This window comes from Orbicella faveolata, unplaced genomic scaffold (assembly GCF_042242905.1).
Source record: "Orbicella faveolata isolate gen_17 unplaced genomic scaffold, um_ofav_v1 contig_25, whole genome shotgun sequence".
In the NCBI taxonomy this organism is placed as follows: Eukaryota; Metazoa; Cnidaria; class Anthozoa; order Scleractinia; family Merulinidae; genus Orbicella; species Orbicella faveolata.
In genome coordinates this window covers 14789775-14813891 of record NW_028301553.1, presented here as the reverse complement: position 1 = coordinate 14813891, position 24117 = coordinate 14789775, and the positions used below count along the sequence as shown (strand labels likewise).

At 42.7% G+C, this 24117-nt stretch overlaps 1 protein-coding gene across 3 annotated transcripts in view; it reads right to left on the bottom strand.

The window, feature by feature from the left end:
• LOC110042037 (uncharacterized) overlaps positions 1-24117 on the bottom strand; it is a 100959-nt gene that overhangs the window by 12367 nt on the left and 64475 nt on the right. For all 3 annotated transcript variants that reach the window (XM_089293676.1, XM_089293677.1, XM_089293678.1), the window contains 24 exons: positions 23150-23345; positions 21920-22544; positions 21087-21340; positions 20108-20686; positions 19691-19877; positions 19109-19323; positions 18255-18416; positions 15204-18167; positions 14231-14350; positions 13485-13973; positions 12713-12952; positions 12141-12317; positions 11001-11354; positions 9832-10437; positions 8817-9299; positions 8382-8629; positions 7338-7734; positions 6260-6727; positions 5239-5682; positions 4129-4724; positions 2749-3597; positions 1779-1965; positions 828-1123; positions 216-369 (listed from right to left, as the gene is read on the bottom strand). In XM_089293676.1, the coding sequence (XP_089149802.1) occupies positions 216-369; positions 828-1123; positions 1779-1965; positions 2749-3597; positions 4129-4724; positions 5239-5682; positions 6260-6727; positions 7338-7734; positions 8382-8629; positions 8817-9299; positions 9832-10437; positions 11001-11354; positions 12141-12317; positions 12713-12952; positions 13485-13973; positions 14231-14350; positions 15204-18167; positions 18255-18416; positions 19109-19323; positions 19691-19877; positions 20108-20686; positions 21087-21340; positions 21920-22544; positions 23150-23345 (11290 nt within the window). The remainder of the gene's footprint in view (positions 1-215; positions 370-827; positions 1124-1778; positions 1966-2748; positions 3598-4128; positions 4725-5238; positions 5683-6259; positions 6728-7337; positions 7735-8381; positions 8630-8816; positions 9300-9831; positions 10438-11000; positions 11355-12140; positions 12318-12712; positions 12953-13484; positions 13974-14230; positions 14351-15203; positions 18168-18254; positions 18417-19108; positions 19324-19690; positions 19878-20107; positions 20687-21086; positions 21341-21919; positions 22545-23149; positions 23346-24117) is intronic.

Here is a 24117-nt window from a genome sequence, read left to right as displayed (position 1 = left end):
TTGTTTTGTGTCCCTGACCTAAACATGTATAATATCTTTTCTTTTAACTGGCTTCCTGGCATTAATTCTTAGGTTATTTCGGGTAGCCAGCACCCCTATCATTTTTGTTTTTACTTTTACAATATTGTAATTTCTAACTCTGGTATGAAATAAAGTTTTCGTTGTTGTTGTTAAAGTAAATTTAATTCTAAGCACTTGGTTATGAACTGCCTAACCTGGCATAGCAAACTGTCCCTTTTCCACTCTCTCAAGCAGCATCTGAAGAGCTGCCATTAACTCTTCCTCTCTGACCTGACCTCCTGCTGTCATGCCATATCTCTTGCTAGCTTCACCAACACCGCTTGACTGCGGCTGCTCTTCAGTAGCATCCTACAATTTAAACGGACAGTCGATCATGACAACCAACCACTAAACAAATGCGAATTCTTATGACGGAGTTTAAGAAAGCCACGACGGCAACGGCAACGTTGCTAAACAAAATATTTAATGAGCGGAACAATGGCTGTGTACGTGCGTTATGATTCTTGGTACGTTACTTTGCCGTCTTCTGCAAAACAATAACGTGAAATGATCAAATTCTGCGTTGTCTGGAGAACGTGAACTACAAAGACTTATTTGTTAAATTTCTCTTTCAAATTTATTGCTGTGTTCCAGATTTAGTTTCGTGTTAGTTTTGACAGTGATAAACAAAGTAAATGACTTTGGAGTATTGCGAGATTTGTAGGTAAAATATAAATTCAGTTTTGTTATCGACGTTGTCCTCGGCGTCACCGTCTTGGTTACTTAAATTCCTTATTAACATACGGTGACGACGTTTCACTTCATACCTCGCCTTCCCGGGCTCTTCCTGCTTCTTTCGTGGCTTTGATAAGAGCAGACACGTCCATACTGTCCAGCATTCCTTTCAGTTTCTCGGCTTGCTGGCTAATTCTGTCGTAGAATGCTCTGAGGTCTGCTTGGTGACGAGCCAGCTGCGATGATACGTGCAGCGTTTGATCTTCCAGTTTGTCATAAAATGTACGCACGTTGAAGTTCTCCAGCTCAAATCTCACGCTGGGGGACTCAAACGACGAGCCTTCAGGCGCACCACGAGGGCCAAGGTCATACACGTGATCATCAATTCCTAGTGTACAATTAATCATAACAATTGCAATTTTCTTCGGTGTGATTGGTACATATACTGTATTTTGCACTAATATTCATCTGCAAAGCTGAAATCCGACAGTGTAATCGGGAAGTTGGCTATAATCGGACATCTGTAATCGGACATGAGCCAATCATTCTAAGTCTTCTCGACTAAATCTACCAATCACAACACTGATTACAGTCACTATAGTAACCAATTCAAATGAGTGACTTTGTGAAATTGTCAAGGTTTATCTCCGTTGCCTGTTTTCAAAGAAACTTAACAGCCATTTTTCAAGCTATTCTCCATATTTGTAATTATCATATTTAAGAATGACAATTAAAAGCAATTTTTCAAATGACTTTTACTTTTTTGGGAAATTGTAATCGTGGTTATGATTGATTTATAGGTAACACTACATCGTGTCGTCCAATTCAGTCTGTAATCATACTCGTGATGAACAAATCGGACTCCCGCTTCGCGGTCGTTCGATTTTGTCAATCACTCGCATGATTACAGACCGAATTGGACTCCACTCAGTCCCATTACCATTATTAATAATCAAGTAACAATCAAAACGTTGAAAGTTTCATTATCATTCATTATCATCAAACTGACTTGTGTGACAAACCAGAGGTTACAAAATATGTACCTGGTATAGGGACAACAGGAACAGGTGCACCAAGAGCTTTGTATTTGGGTCTGAGTGTCCGGATAGGATATCGTCCAATGCTCTTTGGGCGCCATATGATGACAGCGATCACCAGCATAATAATACATATCAGCATGAACACAATCATACCCCAGATTACTGGCCAGTCTGGAGACAGGTTAGTTGGCTAGAATTACAAAACAGAGTTCACGTGAATTGCGTGTTTCATAGTCATAGTAATTTTTTCCTTGGACAATTCTGTCCAAGGGGGGGGGGGGGGGGGAACATGTGCAGTGAGGTTAACCCTGTGGAGCGTATGCACATGTCGTTATGGCAGCCATATCGGTGTTCCAAAACAATGACACGGCGGCCATGTTGGCGTACCAAACCAATCCTGTGGGAGTTCAACTCTTTTCTTATGTAAACACTTAAATTAAATTTGCATGACAGCTGGACAGGTGAGTGAATACGCGCAGACAAGGCCAGACCACAACACCGGGAACTACGTGCCCTACTCTTTTCGTCGTATTAAGTCTGGCTTTTGTCAGAGCCGAGAATCAAATACTTGTGTAGTATTTTAACAACTGATCTACTTAAAGGAGCTCAGTCAAGGCATTTTGAGTCGTTTTGGCCACGTACAAAATTACCTTTAAATTAAAGAAAACCTGAAAATAATAGTTTACTAAGATAGAAAAACACCAAAGAGATGATAATAAAGCATAAGCAATAAGGATGGCTAAGGATGGAGAAGATTAACACGTATTAAAATCGAACTTGAAATATTTAGGTTAAACTTTTCAAGATGTGAAAACCGTGACGTGGCTCCTTTAACACGGGGGAATGAAACCTGAAAAAAAAAATTGCTTTCACCAAAAGTCCATGACCTTTTCGAATGTACTGAATTCATGTTTCCAGACACTTAATATCTTGGCAATCCTTAATCAATGACCTGCTAGCGACAACCACTTACGTTTTGGCGACTGACTCCAAGTGTCACCAAAGTTTGCTGAGTTGTGGGTGAAACGCTGCTAGTTGGACAACTGGAACCTCGCTCGACAACAGTCACAATTGTCTCTCGGAAGGGGTCGGCATTATCGTAAAACACGAAGGTTCCATTTTGCGTGAACACATGCATGAAGAAATCCAGGGTCTTGTTCGAGTCGAGTACAAGAGAATGCAGTTGCCTGAAGTTGCCGTAATCAAACGCGTCGTTTCTGTTTAATAGGTGATTCTTGCGGTATCGTGGATAGTGACTTGCGGTGCGGTTTAGAGGGTTGATTTCGATTTTGAAGGTTAATGCTTGACCGTACGTCAGACACAATGTTGGGTTAGCGATCGCATTGCTAGTAGTCGGCGCACTTGTCGTGTTATCGCCAACGGCCCTTCGACGTCTACGCGCCGACGGCGTAGAGGACGGCTCGAATTGCTCGGACACTTCGTCCAGAGATTTTGGTACCCACGCAAACACAGGCTGCTGAGAATCAACGAAGACGAATTGACATTCATGTTCGTCATTGTCGTGGTCGTTAACTCCTAATTCCAGTGTGATATTAAAAGGCCGTGAATTTCCACTGCCGTCAAGGTAACGAATCACTAGCGTCCCCTCCGCAAGCCTCTGTAACGAACACTTGGGTCTGTCCCTCTCACAGGTAGCGTTACAGTCCTCAGTGTACGGACAATAACAGACACCTGTATCAGTAGCAAATGTCGCCCTTTCACTGCCACACCGTTCAATGCATTTTTGATTTTCCTCTTCTGGGTCGACACACTGTCGATCTGATGCTCTGCGAACTTCGCTGTTGCTACATCGAGGATCCTCCTACGGATTAAGTGTTTGTAACATTATTAGTGAATGACGTGAGTTACAAGCCCGGTGATCATTGAAAGTAAGAGCTTCAGTGATTGGTTCAAAATGGACTACTTATATTCTCTATGAATTGGATGCTAATAAGTAAGGAGGCAGCGTGGCCGAGTGGGGTCGCAAGTTCAAGTCCTGCTCTGGCGACTAAGCTGGAGTTGTTTCTCCGTCGACCCTAGTTCAACTCACGGTCATGCTTGTAAATAGCCAACTGGTCTGCCTCCCGCCAATTAGGATTTTAAGCCTGTTATGCTTACTTGAAATATTCCTTTCTTTCAGTTTAAGTGGCACGCCTAAGAACTAGCTAGTTATAGCTAAGCGCATCGACCACTATAAACATTTAACATTTATTAACATTGTAAGTTGTTTTCATGGATCAAAAAATACACTGTGAAAGTGAAGCATCTTTCCCAAAGACACAACAATAGCACAATGATGTGATAGGAACACAACAATTATAAAGCAACTGGAATCAATGACATGTTTCCAAACCTCAGGCTGACAATCCAGGTCACTATTGCCCTCTTCTATCTTCTTATCTGCCGTGCCATAAAACACATATCCAGCCAGGCAGTCACACGAACCATCTGATACCTGAAAATATCTGTTCTTACCGCGACAGGTGCACTCCGCCTGACCTTCCTCTGAGAAAGAGCTGCTTCCACATGGTCGACAAGCTGTTTGATTGCCTAAATTAGTGTACGTGTTTCTCGGACAGGGGTAGCAATCAGAAGGCGCTGTTGCTTCGGAACGGTTACCATAGGAACCAGGAGAACAAGGCTGCGCCACTGCTGACCCAGCAGGACAATAGGCCCCCTCTGGACAGGGGTTGTCAAAAGGTCCTTTAGTGCCATTAGGGCAGAAGAAACCTGCTGGGCAGGTATCACAAACCAGCCGCTGAGGATGATTGCCGTATGTCCCTCCTCGACAAATCTCGCAGTGTATTTCATGATAGTCTCGCAATCCAGAGGTATTTAAGGCCTGGTAGCCAAGCTGGCACTCTAACTCTTGGGTGCTGTTTGGTGGACAGTAGTAAGGATACTCACACAGAAAATCCACGGATGATCCATTAGGACAGTAAGATCCACCTGAGAAACACAGAATAATCACAACTGTAAACTGCTTATGTACACATATGTGAACAGTGTCTTGGTACACCACTAGTAATATAGTAATAGGGGAATCTTTGTTCATAATATTTGCCTCATTAGCATATGCGATACAGTTTCTGATAGAGCTACAAAAACATTACTTCTGAATAATGAAAGGGCACAGCACGATTAACTGTCCCGAGGTACTTGAGCCCGATGTATTGAATATTTTTTGTGTGACGCGGGTTTAAGAACTCAGCATTTTACAAAGAATGTATGAGCTCATTAGCGCTTTTCCCACCCAAACATTTTGCAGTCTTTGAAGGCCAATTTCTCCTCGAATGTTTCACCCAATAAGCCAAAACTTTCACCAATTCCTACGTTTCACAAGCTCTCTAAATGTTTGTAGTCAATTCGTATCTAGCGTGATGACTTTTCTAGGCAAAGTCGTACGTTAATACGGAAAAATGTAAACAATGACGTCAGCAAAGATTCTCGTATAAGCACATACCTGGGCAGGGTACGGGTGTGGCAGTTGTACCGGGGCAATATGCTCCTCCTGGGCAAAGTTGCTGCAGTGACGAACCCACTGGACAGTAATACCTGGCATCACAAGGTATTCCCTGCACGTTTATTGTATCATTAGGACAGTAGTAGCCGCCGGGACATAAATCACATTCACTCCTGCTTCCAGCCCCAGGGGTGACTCGCCGACGTCCTGCCCCACAGAGAACGGGCCCAAGTTGGCTTGGACAAAATTTCCCAACAGGACATTTGCTGTTGTTGAAGTTGACCATGCCTGTAAGATTACACCAGTAACCAGCAGGACAAGGGAAGCAGTCGTTCAAGTCTTTGCCACCAACAATGTCGCGGTATCTGTGAATGGGACAGTCTATCGGAGGCTCTCCACGGGGGCAATACTTTCCACGCGGACAAGACACACCATTAGCGGTTCCTGAAGGAAACATGCAAAAATCAAGTTGACACTTACACATAACTTGTAAAAAAGGTCGCACGAGTTTAATTTCGAACAGAAAAAAGAGTCCGAAAATAAAACCGTCCGAAATTTTTAAGCGTCCGAAATATTTACAAAAAGTAGTTCCTAAGATCTTTATTCATTTATGGTGCGAGCTCTAGTCGAGACACTGCTTGAGAAACCTATCGGCTTGATACAATTTGTGATATTTTTTTCGTCAGTATATCTGTAAAACCTTGAGGGTGCAGTAAAACGATCATTTTCACAGATGTTGTTTCAGCCTCATTCGTGTTTCAGTTATGTACGTCTAAATTTACTTTAGTTATGTTTCAGCAGAGTGTCCGAATTTTTTCTCCGAAATTTGTCCGAAATGCGATAAAAAGTGTCCGAAAATTAAACGTTCGAAATTTTTAGCAAGTAATGTAACACACTTTTTTCTCTGCGGGATGGAGGTTAAACTGTACCTCAATTGAACTCAGAAGTAATATTATAAGTTAAATCAATAAAAAATTAATTTAATCATCAACATAGTCATCATTAGCATCATCAACTTTACCATTTAGGCAGTATCTTCCAGCTAGGCAAGGAGTACAGTCACTGAGTATGCCATAGCCACCAGTGTAATTCTTCATGGTGTTAGCAGGGCATGGGATAGGCAGCAGTGTACCATTAGGACAATAATATCCTTCGGCGCATGGAGCGGCCTCAACAGGAAACCAATAACCGGATGGGTTTGGGTCGGGACTGCCAGACTTGCAGTAATAGCCACCGTCACAAGGTGCCACCACCTGGCCGATGCGGCAGTAAAAACCCGTAATACAAGGCAGACACTGAGAAGCGTTTGCTAAGCCAGTCATGTTGTCATGTGTGAAGGTCCCATTAGGACAGGTAAGAGGTACAGTGGTACCGGCTGGACAGTAGTGCCTTGGGGGACACTTCTCTAGAATGGAGGTCTTGATCGGACAGTAATAGCCTGCAGGGCAAAGGTCGCATTCTGGCTGACCTTTATTGTGCTGATTAGAACCTGTCAAAAGTAAATTAAAGATCTTTACCTGGATTACCTGGAAATTTATTACATAAAGGTAATTATCTTTGCTCGGTACAGTACAATGAAACTGAAGTGATTTATACCGTGTTACAAACGTTACGTCCGTTACGTTATGTTACGTGCTTTAGTAACGCAAATGTCCCGAAGTTTAATTCTCCTGAGCTTTACGCTGTATTTTTAAAATTGCGGAAACTTTAAAAATGCCGGAGAACAAGGCTGCACCATTGCTGACCCAGCAGGGCAATAGGCCATTACGTTTATACGCTCTGATTTATGCAGTAACTTAGAAATGTATTGTTCCATTTTCACTTGACTTCTCCATAATTCAATTTGATTAACATGTACACTGTATGAATAGAAAGACCGTAAACACCGTATTTTCCTTATCTCCTGACATTTGTTATCAATTCCCGATAACTCGAATCTTTTTCAATTTCCCTTGAAGGTTCGAGTTATCGGGAGTTGACTGTAGTTCCAAAAGGTTGTATAACATCGAGTGTGAAAATTTAATCTAGCGAAATATAGTTTAAACTGAAACAATCAAATTTAAAATTATTCTCATCACGTAAATAAGCCGTCGACAAACCTGCATCACATTCCATTGGTTCTGCAGTTTGTCCCGGACAGAAATGGCCAACAGGGCACAAAAATCCTGTGGGTTTGGACACGTTAGCTCTTGACCCCTGGGGGCAATAAAAGCCGGGTGCACATGGTCCGGTGGGATATGAGTTATTATAGCCTTCACAGTAAAAACCGGGGGAGCAGTCAAGGCAGTCATCCACAGACCGTGCTCCAGTGCTGTTTCGGAATGTGCCCGGGGGGCACGGGGCAGGTGCCCGGGTGCCTTGGATACAAAAGTGACCAGTAGGGCAGAGGCCATTTCTTGGGTACTCTGGAATTGACGTGGGTGTAGAGGTACTAGCTTTGCCTTCACAGAACCAACCTGCCGTACATGGGCCTTTAGGAGCAGTCTGTGCATAGTCCTGAGGTTGGAAAAGATCGGTAACAAGAGCATCAAAAACTGGATCATTGAATAACGCAGTTCAAGAGTTTTCATTGACTTAGCCATCATGGTATATGAGCCATTATAGCATGCTCTTAAAATATGGTGAGCGTACACGTAATTTGTGGAGGCGTTTTTATTATTTTATTTTAGTTTTCTATGCTTTGGGGCGATTTTAATGAAACAGTTATTCCACTTGCGCTTGTTGGATATGAGATGTTTACAGCCAATGAGGTGCGTAGCATCTCACATTCAACGCGCGCTCGTGGAATAATTATTAAGTATCCCATGCTAGTTATTAATTCCCCAGTTCTCTTTGAGTTTCGACTGTGCGTATGGAGAAATACTCGTGTCCTTGTGTTCTCGTGTTCAAGGTTAAGGATACCAGCATACTGTTCCAAGACAAATTCCATTTCCCAAAAGGATTTCTTCTCATCTTCTCTGGAATATCACCTACCGAGCTGTTTGGAAGCTAGAGACACATCTAAGTTAAGGACACTAGCATACTGTTCTAAGAAAAAATTCCATTAACCATTAAATACTCATCTCCTCTGGAAGCTAGAGGGAACAAGGTGTGGAACGGAGACAGTCTATCAATCTTAGCGCCTCAGACAAGTTCAGCATTACCTGACAGAATACCCCTGAAGGGCAGTCAGTGCACATATCAATAGAAGAGAGTCCACTACGATTGCCATAGGTTCCTGCAGGACACGCCTCCAGTGTTCCATTGGGACAATAATAGCCAGCCATACAGGGTTGGACTGATGACATGTTCTGGTATGGACACATGTTGCCAGGACCACATGAGATACACTCTCCTTGTCCCAAATTGGGTTGATAGGTACCAGGAAGACAGCTTAGCTCCGTATGGGTACCTAAGTAACGCAATAAAGATTTATTCAAATGAAAAGGAGTGGTTTATTTTTACTATAAACACTTTCACAAAGTCGATCAGGATTCTTGCAAAAATATGGGCAAAATAACACTTAAAGCGTGTTCTCCTATTTCACTGAAAAGCAGTCTGAAAATAAAAACCAAGCAGAACTTTGGTTATTTACTTACTAGCCGGGCAGTGAAAGCCACGAGGACAGATGTAACCCATGGATGGGTGGGTAGGCTTTGGCTGGCTAGACCCCCCAGTGCATACATATCCAGCATCACATGGAGGAGCAGTGCCGTTCAGTGTTCCCGAGCCATTACAATACCTTCCTACAGGGCATGGGTGACACTGCGTTCTGTTGGAAATGCCACCCTCATTATGAAAGGTACCAGACGGGCAGGGTTCAGGATCGGTACCATTAGGGCAAAAATGTCCAGGAGGGCAGGCATCATTCAGGTATGGGAATGGGAAGTTCACATGGTCTGGGTAGTTCACGGCCAGAAGGTCTTTTTCTGGCGCAGGAGACTTTGATCGCTCTGTGCAGTAGTGGCCGCCATAACAGTCGCCGGATGGCCGAGTCAAGCCGTCTCTGCCACAGAACTTTCCTCGTGGACAATCCGTGCAGTTTCCAATTGCCATCAAACCTAATCTGTCATTGTAAGTACCTGGAATAGGAGAGAAAGCCGCTGAAGAGTCACACCTAATAGAGTCTGAGCCGGTTAATCAAGTTAATCCAGTTAATCAAGTTAACAAACAGGGCCTGTAAAAACTGACCTTAACAACCGCTTTGAAGTCATGTGTAGGTTGTTTTATCACTTAATTTTCTATTTATCACTGGCACAAACGCTTGTCGTTGGTAGTGTCCCAATGAACACTGCAGTAGCAGCCACGAAGGGAAAGGGGAAGCTCTTTTTAAGACACTTAAAAGACAGCAGCTAAGCTGACAGCACCTAAGCACAGAGCTTTCCTAAACTGATGAAAAGTAGCTTAGCATTACATTTTAAAATACAATGTTGCCAGCTTGGTGTCTTCATTTACTGTATTACCAGCTAGAAGAGGTTTGATGGGTCACCTGAAGGTAACTTCCCTCCAATCGAGTTATTCTCACGAACTTACTTTAAATGCTCATTGATCGCTTCAAAGGATCAAAGACCCCAAAAGGTTAGCTGTTCGTGTTAGAATAGGAAGACTACTTACGTTCTGGGCAAGGGAAGTCACGATAATCGCCAGTGCCACTGGGGCAATAATGACCAGGCGGACATAATGTTGCATTAACAACAGCCGCATTGGTAGCATCACAATAATAGCCTTCCGGACAAGTCTTACAAGAACTTTTGCCAGGCTCATTTTGGAAGGTACCATTTTCACATCTGACTGGCTGCGGTGTTCCAACTTTGCAGAAGTGACCTGCTGTACAGAGGTACTCTCCAGGTGTGGCTGTGCTTTGTCCACCAGGACAGTAATAATTAGCAGCGCATTCCTTTGTTGGTGCAAAATTTCCCGTACCAGCACAGAAGCTCCCAGCTGTACAATCCCTACAATCCGCAAGTTCCGTGTTCTTTATTGTGTTAGAGAATTTTCCCTGGGGGCAAGGAACTGGAATTCCCGTTCCTGATGGACAATAATGACCGATTGGACAATCAAACTGATCTGGCACAGTTGAACTGTCATTGCAGTAATATCCAGTGGTACAATTCCCTACGGGTTCAGCTAACGCCGCGTGTGGACAGTACTGACCAAGTTTACAAGGAAGAGGACGAGACGAGCCCCTGGGACAATAATAACCAGCTGGACATATGTCACCTGCAAGAAAATTAGAAAACGTGATTAATAAGCTCCCTTGGGTTAGCACTACACACTTTGAGAATAATGAATTAAAATACAAAATAATTTTCTGTACTTAGGGTGCAATGAAACATTTAAAAAAGTGGAATATTTTGATCGGCTCAACCGAACTTCATCAGCCACAAAAATGTGAATGCTGAGAAGGGTTATATTATGTTCATTAGGTTCTTGAGGGGGCTAAAATAGTGTCACATTTTAGCTAATGCGAAGCCACTGTCTCTATTCAAAGAGGACTTTCGTAGCAGGATCTCAATTGCCTGTCTTATGCGACGTTTGAACGTGCTGCTTTCTGTGGCAAGAAATTTTGTTTCGCTGCAATCCACTGAATGTTCCGTAAGCTGGCAATGTTCACCAACAGCTGATTAATTCCTAAAAAGATGTTCCTTTAGTTTCTAATAAACTAGAAGTTTCGCCAGCATGAAACATTTTTATTGCGGTCCGAGTACGGAAAATTATTTTCAATTTTAATTATGATTCAAAAGCAGGAAGACAATAATTTTGACTGAGCATTTTTGTTCCACCTGTTGTTTTGTTCCATGCTGGGCACACACATTCGAACACTGTGTAACAACTGTCAGCGGGGCTTGTTGCATTATCGTAATTGGCCACACCAATGTCTCCAGGACGCTTGGACCACGATCCACCAGAGCAGAAAAAACCTTCATCGCAATAGTCATTAGGCCACACTCGTGCATAACCCTCGCAGTACTTCCCAGGATCACATAGCTTACAGGCAGCCTCAGAGGTTTGGTCAGTGACATTGTTGTAAGTTCCTGGTCTGCATGGATACTGGGTGGCAAATTCCGTGCCATTCGGACAAAAATGTCCATTAGGACAGGACGCTGGGGTGACTGTAGTCCCATCGCAGTATTTACCTGGAGACAAAGATATATCACATGTTGATAACTTATCGTGAACAAAAACATCACCGCGACGTCATGTGGAAGAATTCTAAAATATGAACTGATACGGTTGCGACAAAGACGGCTGTAAGTATAGGTAATGGTATAAATGTGAGTGCGATTATCTCAGGATTTTAATGACGTCTGCTATTTAAAAATATTCTTGAACTTGCACGAGCCTTTAAACGAGTGCAAAGTCAACTAATAGGAGTGAAGTAAATTCTTAATTGTTTGAGCTTACATATGATTACTCATTTACCTGTAGACCTGTTTATTTGCCCTTGTTAACTCTCTAGTTATTTTAGACAGCCAGGCCCATAACTCTATTAATATATAACTTTGTCAAATATGTCTGAGACCAAGGGAATAAAGCTTTTTGTTGTTGTTGTTGATGTTTACTACATGACTGAAAAAATTACAAACATCCTCACATCAATTAGCATTAAGTGTATATTATGATAGAGCGGTTTTCATTTGAGTGTCAAAACGAGATTGGTTTTGCATCAACTACGCCACGGGATTTGCTTAAAAAACTCGCGCCACTTTTTCATCCAATCAGAAGTAAAACCAAAATAGACCGCGACTCACTCGCACGCGTTTTCCCGCGCTTTACGCCAGCTACATGGAGTTCCTTCGAGCTTTGATTGGTTCATTGTATTGTCTATGTCCTTTGTGATTGGCTAGAGTGATAACTTTGGTTTTAGCTTTACGACTTTCACTAGAAAACCGCTCTAATGGTAGTGATGACAGTTTACCCACCTGCAGGACACACATCACAAGCTGACATTCCTTCTACAGCCGCATAATATCCAGGGTCACATGGATGGGTCGTGCTGCTACCTTCTGGGCACTCGTGCCCTACTGGACACTTGCCTCCTATTCCAGTGAAATGCTGATCAGGGGCACTGACATTCACGCCAGATGTACAGTAAAAACCTGAAATTAAAAACGTTTAATAAACATCAACGTCAACTTTCACACTCCATTTACCCTCTTTCGTGCAATTGTTATTCCTGGAACAACACCCTCTCTGTTTGGGCATAGTTAATGGGGGGAAATGGTTAAGAAGCCCGGTAAACATCAAAGAAGCAAACAAACAGACTAAGATTTACGATAGAAGGTCCTTGACCCTGCAAATCTTTTGTTCTATGCTCATAGACTATGTATGAATTACATAATTGCAATGCTTCTATCGGTTAGTTGTATGAGTACAAATAACCACCTTTTGCATTTTGCCAGGTTTCTTAACCATTTCCCTCTATTAACTGTGGTTTGGGCTGGTTTGGGCAAGTCACCTTACCTACAATGTTTGACATAATGATTTGACCTACCTCCCTGACATTTGCCAGTGACAGTGTAACAACCAGCCGTCTCACAGTAAAATCCACCAGGACATTGTGTACACTCACTCTCATTGGCCAAACCTGTTCTGTTACCAATAGTGCCCACAGGACAGGGTTGTGTATCATATCCAGTTCCTTCGGGACAGTAAAATCCTGCAGGGCATGGGTCAGGTAAGACAGCTTTGATACACTGGTATCCCGCGGGGCAGTTATAGCAGGAAGAAGCACCTAAAACACAAAGTGAAACCTTAAAAACACAGTGTCAAAATATCGATTTCATTACAAAGTTTCCAAAATTAAAACTTTTAAAAACATGCAACACTGCATGAAAATTTGCCCAATAACTGATGGAGATCAGTCACGTTATTCTGAGTTATTTTGGCCACGTTCAAAATTACCTTTAGATTGTAGGAAACCTGAAAATAAAAGTTTACTAAGATAGAAAAACACCAAAGAGATAATAATAAACCATAAAGGAACAAGGATGGCTAAGGATGGAGAATATTAAAACGGATTACATTACAAACGGCGAACTTGAAAATTTAGGCTAAACTTTTCAAAAATGTGCAAACCGTGACGTAATTCCTTTAAGGAAAATTGATTGTCAGCTACAAAGAATTATCTTGACTTGCCATCAGATTCATCAAACTAACACAAAAAAAAAATCTGAAAACTCAGCTGGAAGACTTGCATAGTTAGCTTCCACGAAAAGTTTCAAGTTTCAAGAGTGCTGTAGGTCACACATATCAGCAATGGTTACCTGTATGGTTCATGTACGTTCCATTGAAGCATCTTTGCGGTTGTATTGAGCCTTTAACACAGAAGCTGCCCACAGGACAGACGTCACCTGTTACCCCATCCTCTGGATTACTTTTGTTTGCACTACCCCTGCAGAAGTAACCTGCCTTACAATCGCCGCTCACAGCACTCAAGCCCGTTTCACTACAGAACTTGCCAGGGTCACAACCAACACAGTCCTCCACTCTTGTTTTACGCTTGCTAGGCTGGTATGTTCCCTTAGGGCACTGAACGGGGGATGGAATGCCTGTGGGGCAGTAACTGCCATTTGGACATTCTGTGCCATAAGGTTGATTGAGGGGCATTTCTTCGGGTGAACCCCCCCTGCACCAGAACCCTTCCCGGCACTTCTTGGTGGGAACTATGTTCCCTGTTGCATCACAATAGTAGCCTGCTGAACAGGGTAAGCATCCTGATTCATTTTGTAGCCCAGTTTGGTTGTAAAATGTCCCTGTAAAAGAAAGATCAAAACATTAATTGTGAGCTGCACGTTCCCCCAAGGCCAAAGAACAACTCGCTTTCTCTATTAAATGCTCTGAGCTCACTTAAGTCTTGTTAGAAATTTCACGTTTAAAACAGAATAAAACAATTTTTCTACCATTCAATTTTTCCAAGACAACAAAAAGGAGTAATGCTTGCCTCTTACAAGCCTTTAACTATATGTAACTGAAGAGCCTTAAGTGACTCATACAATAACAATATCCTTACCAGCTGGGCATCCGATTCCTTCTGATGAGCCCTCTGGGCAATATTCACCCAATTCGCACTCATTGCCAGTCACTCCATCGGTTGGTGTTGACGTTGAAGCATTCAGTACACAATAGTAACCTATAAAGATGTTATTATTATTATACATCGAGCTTTCCTGCACAATAAAAATGTTTCAATTATGGAATGGATTAAGGACAAGGATTTAAACATTATTAGGCAACGGTGACCTTGCATTAAGTTTTACTGTACCCAAATTCACAATTAGCCAATCACAAGTCAGTACAGTAAATACCAATATCGTACCTTTTTTGGTACGCTTCGACGGCATATCAGACCCGTTTGGTCTCGCTATGGATGCTGTGGCTTGTATTGTCTTCGTATCTTGACCAAACTACGAACCATAGCTCGACCAAACTTGCCTACTAAGCCCCCGAAGCGTACCAAAAAGGTACGACAATAGGTACAAGTATTTTCCTGTTGTTAATAATAATGTGTGTTGAGGGAACAGGTCGTTTAAGAGTATATATAAAAACTTTAAACTTTATGGTTACATATCATTCTAAAATCAATCCGCAACAAACCAAATTATAAACATCTTTATTAAGAGACTAAACCCCTCAACTTAACTAACAAACGGTGACTGACTGTTAAAACATGCGGAGAATATGCTCAACAAGCCGATTTCAGTATCCTTGAAATCTAACTGGGCACCAAAGCTTTGATAAAACAAAGGAAATCACACCGAGATTGAAAAATAAATAAATAATTTATTAGCCAAGCTAGAATTGTAACAACTGTCACATGTTACACTTGTAACCTGTGGTGAGGTAAAAAAAAAAAAAAAACCTCTGGCGAGGTTTGATCTACCCTAACAAGCTTGACATAATCATTTGCCTCTCTGCCATTTAGCAGAGACACGCCCTGTAGCTAAATATGTTCCTTTCAATAAACAAAATAAAGTATCAGATACCTGCTGCACAAGCTCCAGAAGGTTTGGTCAAGCCAGGGGAGCCACAGAACATCTTAGGTGGACAAGGCTTACAGTCTGACGACCTTTCAAGGCCAGTCTCATTACTGTATGTACCAGCAGGACAGGGGAATTCTTTCTCAGTCTTTGTTCCACTGGGACAGTAATTGCCAGCTGTGCACTTAGTTGGAAAGATAACACCAGTAAGATTCGTAGCTGGGTCACAGTAATATCCAGCTAAACAAACACGACACTGGAATTGTCCTTCTTGGTCTTGATATTTCCCTGGAACACAATTCTGAGGTTGTCCACTTCCAGTAGGACAACTACTTCCTCTAGGACATATCACGGTGGCATTATGTTTTGACCCGCTTGGACAGTAATAGCCTTGCATGCATTGGAACAACACCTCTGTTTTCCCAGGCAATGGACAGTAATACCCAGCTGTACAGTTTAGGCAGTCTTGTTCTTTTGATTTGCCTTCATAAGGGGAAAATGTTCCTACGGGGCAAGGAACCTCTATTTCTGTTCCTTCTGGACAATAAAATCCTGCAGTACAGTTCCTAGGATTGGAAATTATGTCACCGCCATCACAATAGTAACCAGCTGTGCAGTTTCCTTCTGGACTGGCAAGCCCCAGCTGACCACAATAGCTACCTCTAGGGCACTGTTTCGGTTCAGAAGAACCTTGAGGGCAAAAGTGACCAAGAGGGCAAATGCCTCCAGTGAAGTTCACCGAGTAGAGAGGGCATGTAAAGTCCAAGGCATTGTTAAAGGTTATATTGACTTCAGGAACAGGTCTCCTCGAGTATGCAGCTTTTTCACAGTACCAGCCCTCATCACACAGTCCATCTGGATTAGTGTTACCATAGCCCTCACAGAACCGCCCTGGTGTACATGGAGTGCAGTCTGAAGGCTCTGTTGCACGGGTCTGATTGTTAAACGTGCCAGGAGGACATTTGAATGGAGTAGTTGTTTCTCTTGTGCAGTAATGTCCCCTGGGACACACTCCTCCACCCTGAGATTCAGTGACAGGGTTGGGTCTGACAGCACGGATCTCGCAGAAATATCCAGGATTGCAGGAACCATTTGGAGCTGCCAATCCTTCATAGTTGCAGTACTTCCCTCCATCACAATCAACACAACCTGAACGGCTTTGCAGTCTCTGGCTTGGTCCATAGGTGCCAACAGGGCATGGCTCTGGTCTATGAGATCCTCTGAGGCAAAACGACCCTGCTGGACAAGGGGCACCTGTTACAGTATCATTGGGAGTTGGTACACTTGCACCTTCAATGCAGTAGTACCCTGCATGACATTCCTCAGTTGGCTGTGTAATACCTGACGTACCACAGTAGAATCCTTTTGTGCACTGTGTACATTGGTCCTCTTCCATGAGATTAGTGACATTTCCAAATGTTCCCACGGGGCATGGATACTGCCGGGCCCATTTGGTCCCATTGGGGCAGTAATATCCAGCAGGACAGTTTGATGGAGCGATTACCCCACAAGAGACATTCCCTTCACATGACATGTTTTGTCTTGCCTCATTAGGATCACAATAACTTCCAGCAGGACAGATATAACAAAAACCTTTCCTGGCATACGGCTGGTATGTCCCAGCAGGACATGGATTGTGAAGTCCGCTACCCTCGGGGCAGAAGTGACCAGGCTGGCATTCCTTGTCTGGTGGGCTTGCCTGTGTCTCCCCAGCAGGACAGTAAAATCCTTCAGAACAATTTCCAGCAGGAAAGTCCAGTCCATAAGTTGGGCAGAACTTACCAGCAATGCAAGGTTTGCAGTTGTTCCTGAACTGGTTGTATTCAGTGTCAGCATAAGTACCTGGAGGGCATGGGGTTGGATAGGAACTTTTAGTAGGGCAATAATTACCCTTTGGACATCGATCACCATTAGTTTGATTGACAGGATGACTATAGATTGTGCTTCCATTGCAAAAGTAGCCTGCTGCACAAACCCCAGATTCCATGTCCAATTTATCTTCTTCACAGTAGTAGCCCGGTGTGCATGGTAATGGTTCATGGGATCCTGCTGGGCAGAAGCTGCCTTTCTTACAAAACCCACCAATTTCACCAATCAGGGGACAGACAGCAGAACCATTTGCTATATCGCTGATGTTGAGTGGCATCCTTTCCCAAGATCCACCAGTGCAATACCAGCCACCTGCACACAAGCCTGAGGGCTTAGGCATGCCATTAAACTCACAGTACATTCCAACTGGGCACAATTTGCAATCGTCAAGCTTATCACCCAAGGTGTAGTTCTTATAGCTTCCCTTCGGACATGGAGTAGCTGATGTAGAACCATTGGGGCAAAAGGAACCTTGAGGGCATTCAGTGAAGTTGGTTGAAGCATTTGGACAGAAATAACCATGAGGACAAACACGGCATTGACTCTGTTTCCACTGGGAGGTGTACGTGCCACCAGGGCAGGTAAATGGGGATGGCGATCCCTCTGGACAGAAGTGACCAGGAGGACAAGGACCCCCAGTGTCTGAGATGTTGTCAGGATTTCGAAACACTGCCCCTTCTATACAATAGTATCCTGCATCACAAGGGCCACTTGGCCAAGTGAGACCATCCTCTTCACAGTACAGTCCACCAGGACACTTCCTGCAATCTCCAAGAGCGTCAGCATGTGTTCTGTTATTGTAGTGGCCAGCAGGGCAAGCTATTGGTGCCCGTGGATCACCCTGTCGGCAATAATGTCCACTAGGACAGATGCCTGCATAGCCTCGGTTGCCTCCAGAAGGCTGCTGTTGGTCAGAACCATTATGGCAGAAAAACCCTGCATCACACTGCCCTGAAGTTGATGTAGTGTTCAGGGAAGCACAGAAGTAGCCAGGGTCACATGGTTTGCATTGCTCCTCTCTGGATAAGAATTCAACTGGGCTATACGTTCCTCTGGGACAGGGTTGCCAGTCATGTCCAGTACCTTCGGGGCAGTACCAACCTATGTACACAGAAAAAACTATCATGTGAGAAGGAAAACATTCACTGATTGGAACAATGACCATGAAGACATGTAAATGGTCCTTACCAGCAGGGCAAGGTTCTGGAGTCACTCTGTTAATGCAGTAATGACCTGCAGGACAGGTGTAACACTCGTCGGCTTGTGTGTGGTTCATGTATGTTCCAGGTGAACAAGGTATTGGTATGGCTGTACCAGAGGGGCAGTGATGCCCAATCCAACAAACATCACCTGAAAAAAAAACCATTATACTTTAGATGTTGGAACCATAATGAGTCGACTCCATCCTGTTAAGTCGCTTCCTTTTAAACGACGCACAGAAGTAAGTCAGATGTATTGGTGCAAGGCATAGACCAAGCTGCATGAGGATAAGGTCAAAGAAGCAGGAAGAAAGTTTCAAAGGGCTGGAATGGAAGAATACAGACGAAATAAATGAAATGATCAGCAACTGAAATCCTGTGGGTCCCCTGGGAAGGAAAACGAACTTTTCATTTTCTTAACACAACAATGTGGGTTTCACCCTGCATTTTCGATGTGACTGTAAAAGCAAAGAAAAATATTTCAGTGATAAACAGTACAATTTTAATTCAATTCACTAGCTATCACTCTTGCCTAAATTCATTTGTACTCATGCCCTGGCACAAGAATATTTGAACTGCGGAGTATTATCAGTCCTAATTAATAGGCCGCTTCATAGTAGCCTTTTATCTCTATGTCAAAATGAGTCTTTGGGCGAAACCATCCATATGAAAACGAGCTCCTCCTTACAGGTTCATTTTCATGCAAATCAAACTCATTTTCATATGAAGGTTTCGCACAAAGACTCGTTTTCAAACAGAGGCACAAGGTAACTCGGAAATGGCCTATTACAGCTAAAAAAACAATTTTGAAACAAACTTTAATTATATACACGAATTACTAACCAGTAACACCATCTGTAGGTTCATTAACAGAGGCATTGAATCGGCAAAAGAAGCCTGCTGAACAGTTGCCAGACGTCTGGTTGAGTCCATCCTTTGCACAGTATTCTCCTGGTTCGCAACCCTTGCACTCAGCCTGAGAGCCAAGCTGTTCAGTGGGTCCATATGTTCCTTTTTTACACGGGATAGTCACGTTTGTGCCTTGTGGACAGTAATAACTGTAGGAGGTAAAATAAACCATTATTCCACCAATAACGCAATGCTGTTTACAAGGATTCAGCCTTTTTTCTTTTACAAAGAACAAGGTGCCCACAAATGACTGCAGGAGAAATTATAAATTATCATTTTCCACCTACGTCTTAATTGTTGGCAAACCCTTCTGGGATACACTATTGCCCGTTTACTGTAAAAGTTTGAGTATTCGAGTATCCTTTTCCATTCTTAAGTAAAGTGTTGATTGATTCCTCTTTGTGATTTCCGGAGGAGCATGGTGAATTGAACTGTCAAGCTGTCCTGAATTTAACACAAGCTTGAAAGTGAAAGGTTGTAAGATATTTACAGAGTAGTAATTTACAACAGTCTCACCCTTTGGGACAAATTATTCCAGTGACACCATCATTAGGAGACATGTTATCAGCTCCACCAATGCAGTAAAAGCCAGCGGAGCAGTCACCTGTCCAGTAGTCATTCCCTTCACCTTGACAGAACTTGCCAGCAGGACAATCAGTACATTCATCAACGCTTCTTCTCTGTGTCTTGTCATTGAACGTTCCTGCAAGAATGCCATTTGAAACACGTAAGGACAAAATATACCACCCTCGATTTACTACTTAGTTCATAAATTTGCATGCTTATATTGGAAATACAAAGTTACTTTTTGTTCGTCAAACTATAGATGTGTCCCATAGGTTGACTCTGGATTGCGGTCCATGCAAAGAGGTATGTCAGAGCTTAGTGATATTCAGTTTTGGTATGCAGGAATACATTAAGTTTGAATCTTACCCGGTGGACACTTGTGCTCCTGGGCAAATTTAGTTCCATTTGGACAATAGTGTCCTGTGACACAAGGCTCTGGGAACTGAACACCATGGGTACAGTGAGTAGCATTGAGAATAGTTCCATCACAGAAATAACCTGCAGGGCAAGTTTTGCATGTCGCCTGCTGGTGTTCATCTTGGTAGGTACCAGAGTCGCAAGCTTCTTGATCAACACTTCCAGTGGAACAACTATGGCCAGGTGTGCAGACATATTCTGTAGGTCGTTTTGTTTTCTGTCCACCCGGGCAGAAGAATCCAGGATCGCACTCCCCAGATGGCTCCTCAAGACCTTTAGCATCACAATAATGCCCAGGCAGGCATGGCTGGCAGCCAGTTATATTTTGGTTGAAGGTAGAATTGGAATAAGTTCCTTCTGGACATTTTTCTGGATCATATGTTCCGACAGGACAAAAGTGGCCTTTCGGACAAATCCCTCCGGTGACATTGTCGGTCGGATCTGAAACTTTGGCCCCCTCAGTACAGAAATAACCAGCATCACATGGACCAGTGACATTAGACAGTTCCGCCACATCACAGAAATGCCCTGAAATAAGTAAGACAAGAATGATGCATGCGGATAACATTGTTTTAGATGACAATCGGAAATGAAAAATAGGGAGCCAGTGGGTAAAGGGAACGGTCACTTTCTAAGAGTCACTTAAAAGGCATCCGAACACATTGAAGTGTAGTACTTCTAATCTGAGACACTTAGAGACATGTCAGGTCTAAATGTTACTAGTAATTTACGTCTTCATTCTCTAAATCAAGCAAACATTTCTTGTGATTCGCAACATCATCTTATTATCTCAGCTGATAGTTATGCCACCACGATTAATAACTCATTTATATAATCTGCGTCTGTGTTCAATCAATCTAACAACTTCCCAAATTAAGTTAGTGAACCCAATAAAACAAAGAACTTGATTTGAATGGATTTGTCGTACCTTTCAAGCACGGAATTGGCTCTCGTGACCCGTTAGGGCACAAAAACCCAGGCTGACAGACACCCCCTGTAGTTGTATTGGGGCAGAAACATCCACTCGTATTTGTAGCATTACAGTATCCAAGGACGCCCACATCAACCGGTTTGTCAGACCAGGCCGCTCGTATGCAGTACCAGCCCCCTGCACAATCGCCACTTGGTTGCTCAAGGCCAGCTCTACCGCAAAACTTGCCAGGCAGACATGGAGTACAGCCACTACAATGAAACAACGTTTGAAACGTTTACTATTGAACTTGCTAGTCAGATTCTTGATCTCATTCCAAAAACATGCCCAAAGATACAACAAATGAGAACGATTGTCCCTTTGTAACTGGTCATGTAGAAGCCAATCCCCTGTTATTTTCTATTACGGTTGCCAAGTCTACCTCGGCAATGTTTGAAAAATTTTACTTTTGTGTGGGGTAGTAGATTTAAATGGTTCGTTCACGTTTGAACAAGCAACGTTACGTTCATTCTTGCCATTTGTCACCGTATCCAAATCGTCAGGTAAACGTTACCTTTAATCATTTTTGACTTGTATTTCAAATGCTGTCTGTAGGTATTTCTGTTCTTTATGTAACGAATTTGTATCATTTTCTTGTAGAAACTTCTGGCAATGATATGTATAGTTAAGAGTTCGAGTCGTATATGAATAAACCCCTTCACATCAACAATTACTGCTGGTTGCGTTGGGTACAGGCCATAAGTGCTGTTCACTAACGTATTAATTTATTTTTAAATGACTTTTAAAGTAACTTTTCATGCTTCAATCATACATCTAGGACATGTGCTAACCTCAAGCTCTGCTGTTGTGTCTCATTGTTAAAATATCCTTTGGGGCATGGGTTATCAAACTGTGCTTCAGTTCCTGGAGGACAGTAATATCCTTTGGGACACTCCAGGTTGCATGTTGTTGAGTTGGAAGGACAATAAAAACCAGCGCAACATTGCTCACATTCAAACTGCCCTGTGCGGTCGTTGTATGTTCCAGCTTGACAGCCCAATGGATAGGATGTTCCTTCTGGGCAATAATGGCCAATGGGGCAAGGTCCTCCGGACTCTGTTACATTCGGTGGGTTAGGGATCTTGGATCCCTTTAGACAATAGAATCCAGGATCACAAGGTCCAGAGACATTCCTGCGGCCAAGCTCTCCACAATAATGACCTTCTGTGCATTTCTGACACTCGCTTTCATTTTTCAGGAATTGCACATTAGAGAACGTGCCCCTGGGACATTCGTCTGGTTCTCCTGTGCCAGCAGGACAGTAGAAGCCCTCTGGACATGGTCCAGAATCTTGACTTGCACTAGGTGTGGCTGATTCAGCATTACGACGGCAGAAGAAGCCAGCATCACACACCCCACTTACAGTTGTTGCATTTTCATGAGCACAGAATCGGCCAGAGTCACAGGGACGACAACCTGGAACAAGCAACTGTTATTTTAGGCCCGCTATTTTAGGTTAGTTAAAGCATGCCATAATTTCCCAGTTCTTGACACAACATACGTTCTCTTGCATTTGTACACTATCTACGAGTGTACAACGAGTGTCTAACTCACAACAAGACCAGCTCTCAGCTGATCGATAGCTTTGTTGTCAGAGAAATGCATTGGTATTGCAGAGGACATGGGTTCAAATCCCATTTATATCTAATTTTATTCAGGCCTTATACTCACAACTGCCTAAGTTGCGTGCATAACTACGAAGACCTCTATTTATCCCGCGATTCAAATGTATGTTTACTATAATCCACTTGCTTAACATAGAAAGTATTCAAAAACATAACAATGATGCTAGCATTTTAGCACAAACGACCTTGATATACCAAGTGTAAGTATTAGAAAGTATAGAGAGTCAAGAGATTGATCCTATTCTCGTGAGAAAGTATAGAACGTATTCAAGTATAGAAGGCAATCAAGAATATAACAAATATACCAGCATCTAAGCACAAACGATGTTGATCCACCACGTGTAAGTATTAGAATCAAGCTTAAGTGTAACAAGAATGCTATGAAAGGACACTTACTGGTCACGTTAGCCAGACCAGGCGAATCACCGTACGTTCCCTTCGGACAGGGTTTCCAGTCAAAGCCTGTTTTTGCCGGGCAGTAGAATCCTCGGGGACAAGGCTCTGGGTCCTGACTCTTGTCATTCACACAAAAAAATCCAGCTGGACAGTCCAAACATGCATCTGCGAGAGGATCCTTCATAAACGTTCCATCCTAGTGAAATCATGTAGATACATTAACCTTTGAACTTTTTAGAGCGATCAAACACAATATTAATACGTTGGAGGAAAGACAGGTACTGAAAATAATTAAAATCCTGACTGGGAGGTATTTTTTTGATCTTCCAATGACATCTACGGATATTCAAGCCTCCAGAGTTGTGTGGATTCTTTGCTCATAGCATCAGCCAACCTAAACTAATGATAGACTTGACTTAACAATATTAAATATATCAAATGGTCAGTTGCTTGTTAAAGCATTTAACCAGAAAATATAAGGAGCAACGTAATTCGACGTTTCGTTGTATCTAACATCATTATCAAGAGTAAAAATCGTTGAATGTCAAAGTTGTTAAAAGATTAAATAGGCTTGAAAAATGAGGAGATCAATCATCTGACACCAAATCGGATATGCTACTCAATATGTCATGGAACGAACAGACCTTTCCACGGTTTCTGAAGCCGTCATGTCTGGGTGCAAACACAGCAAAAATTGCAGTAAATGTATGGGAAAAGTTAAAAGTTCGATGCCCAGGGAGGGTGTTTTTCGTAAAATTTGAAGAACATAGATTTGCTGTCAGGCGAGGAATTGCACTTTTAATTTTTAGTACAAATGTCTCTAAATTTTCCCACGAATTGTGACTAGGTTTCACAGACAAATGTATGGAAAAATTAAAACCTTAATTGTGGCTTTTCTAGCGAGGCCATTTCCCTCAAATGTGATTTTTAAATTCTTTTACCTAGTATCTTTAGTTTTTTAATTCATC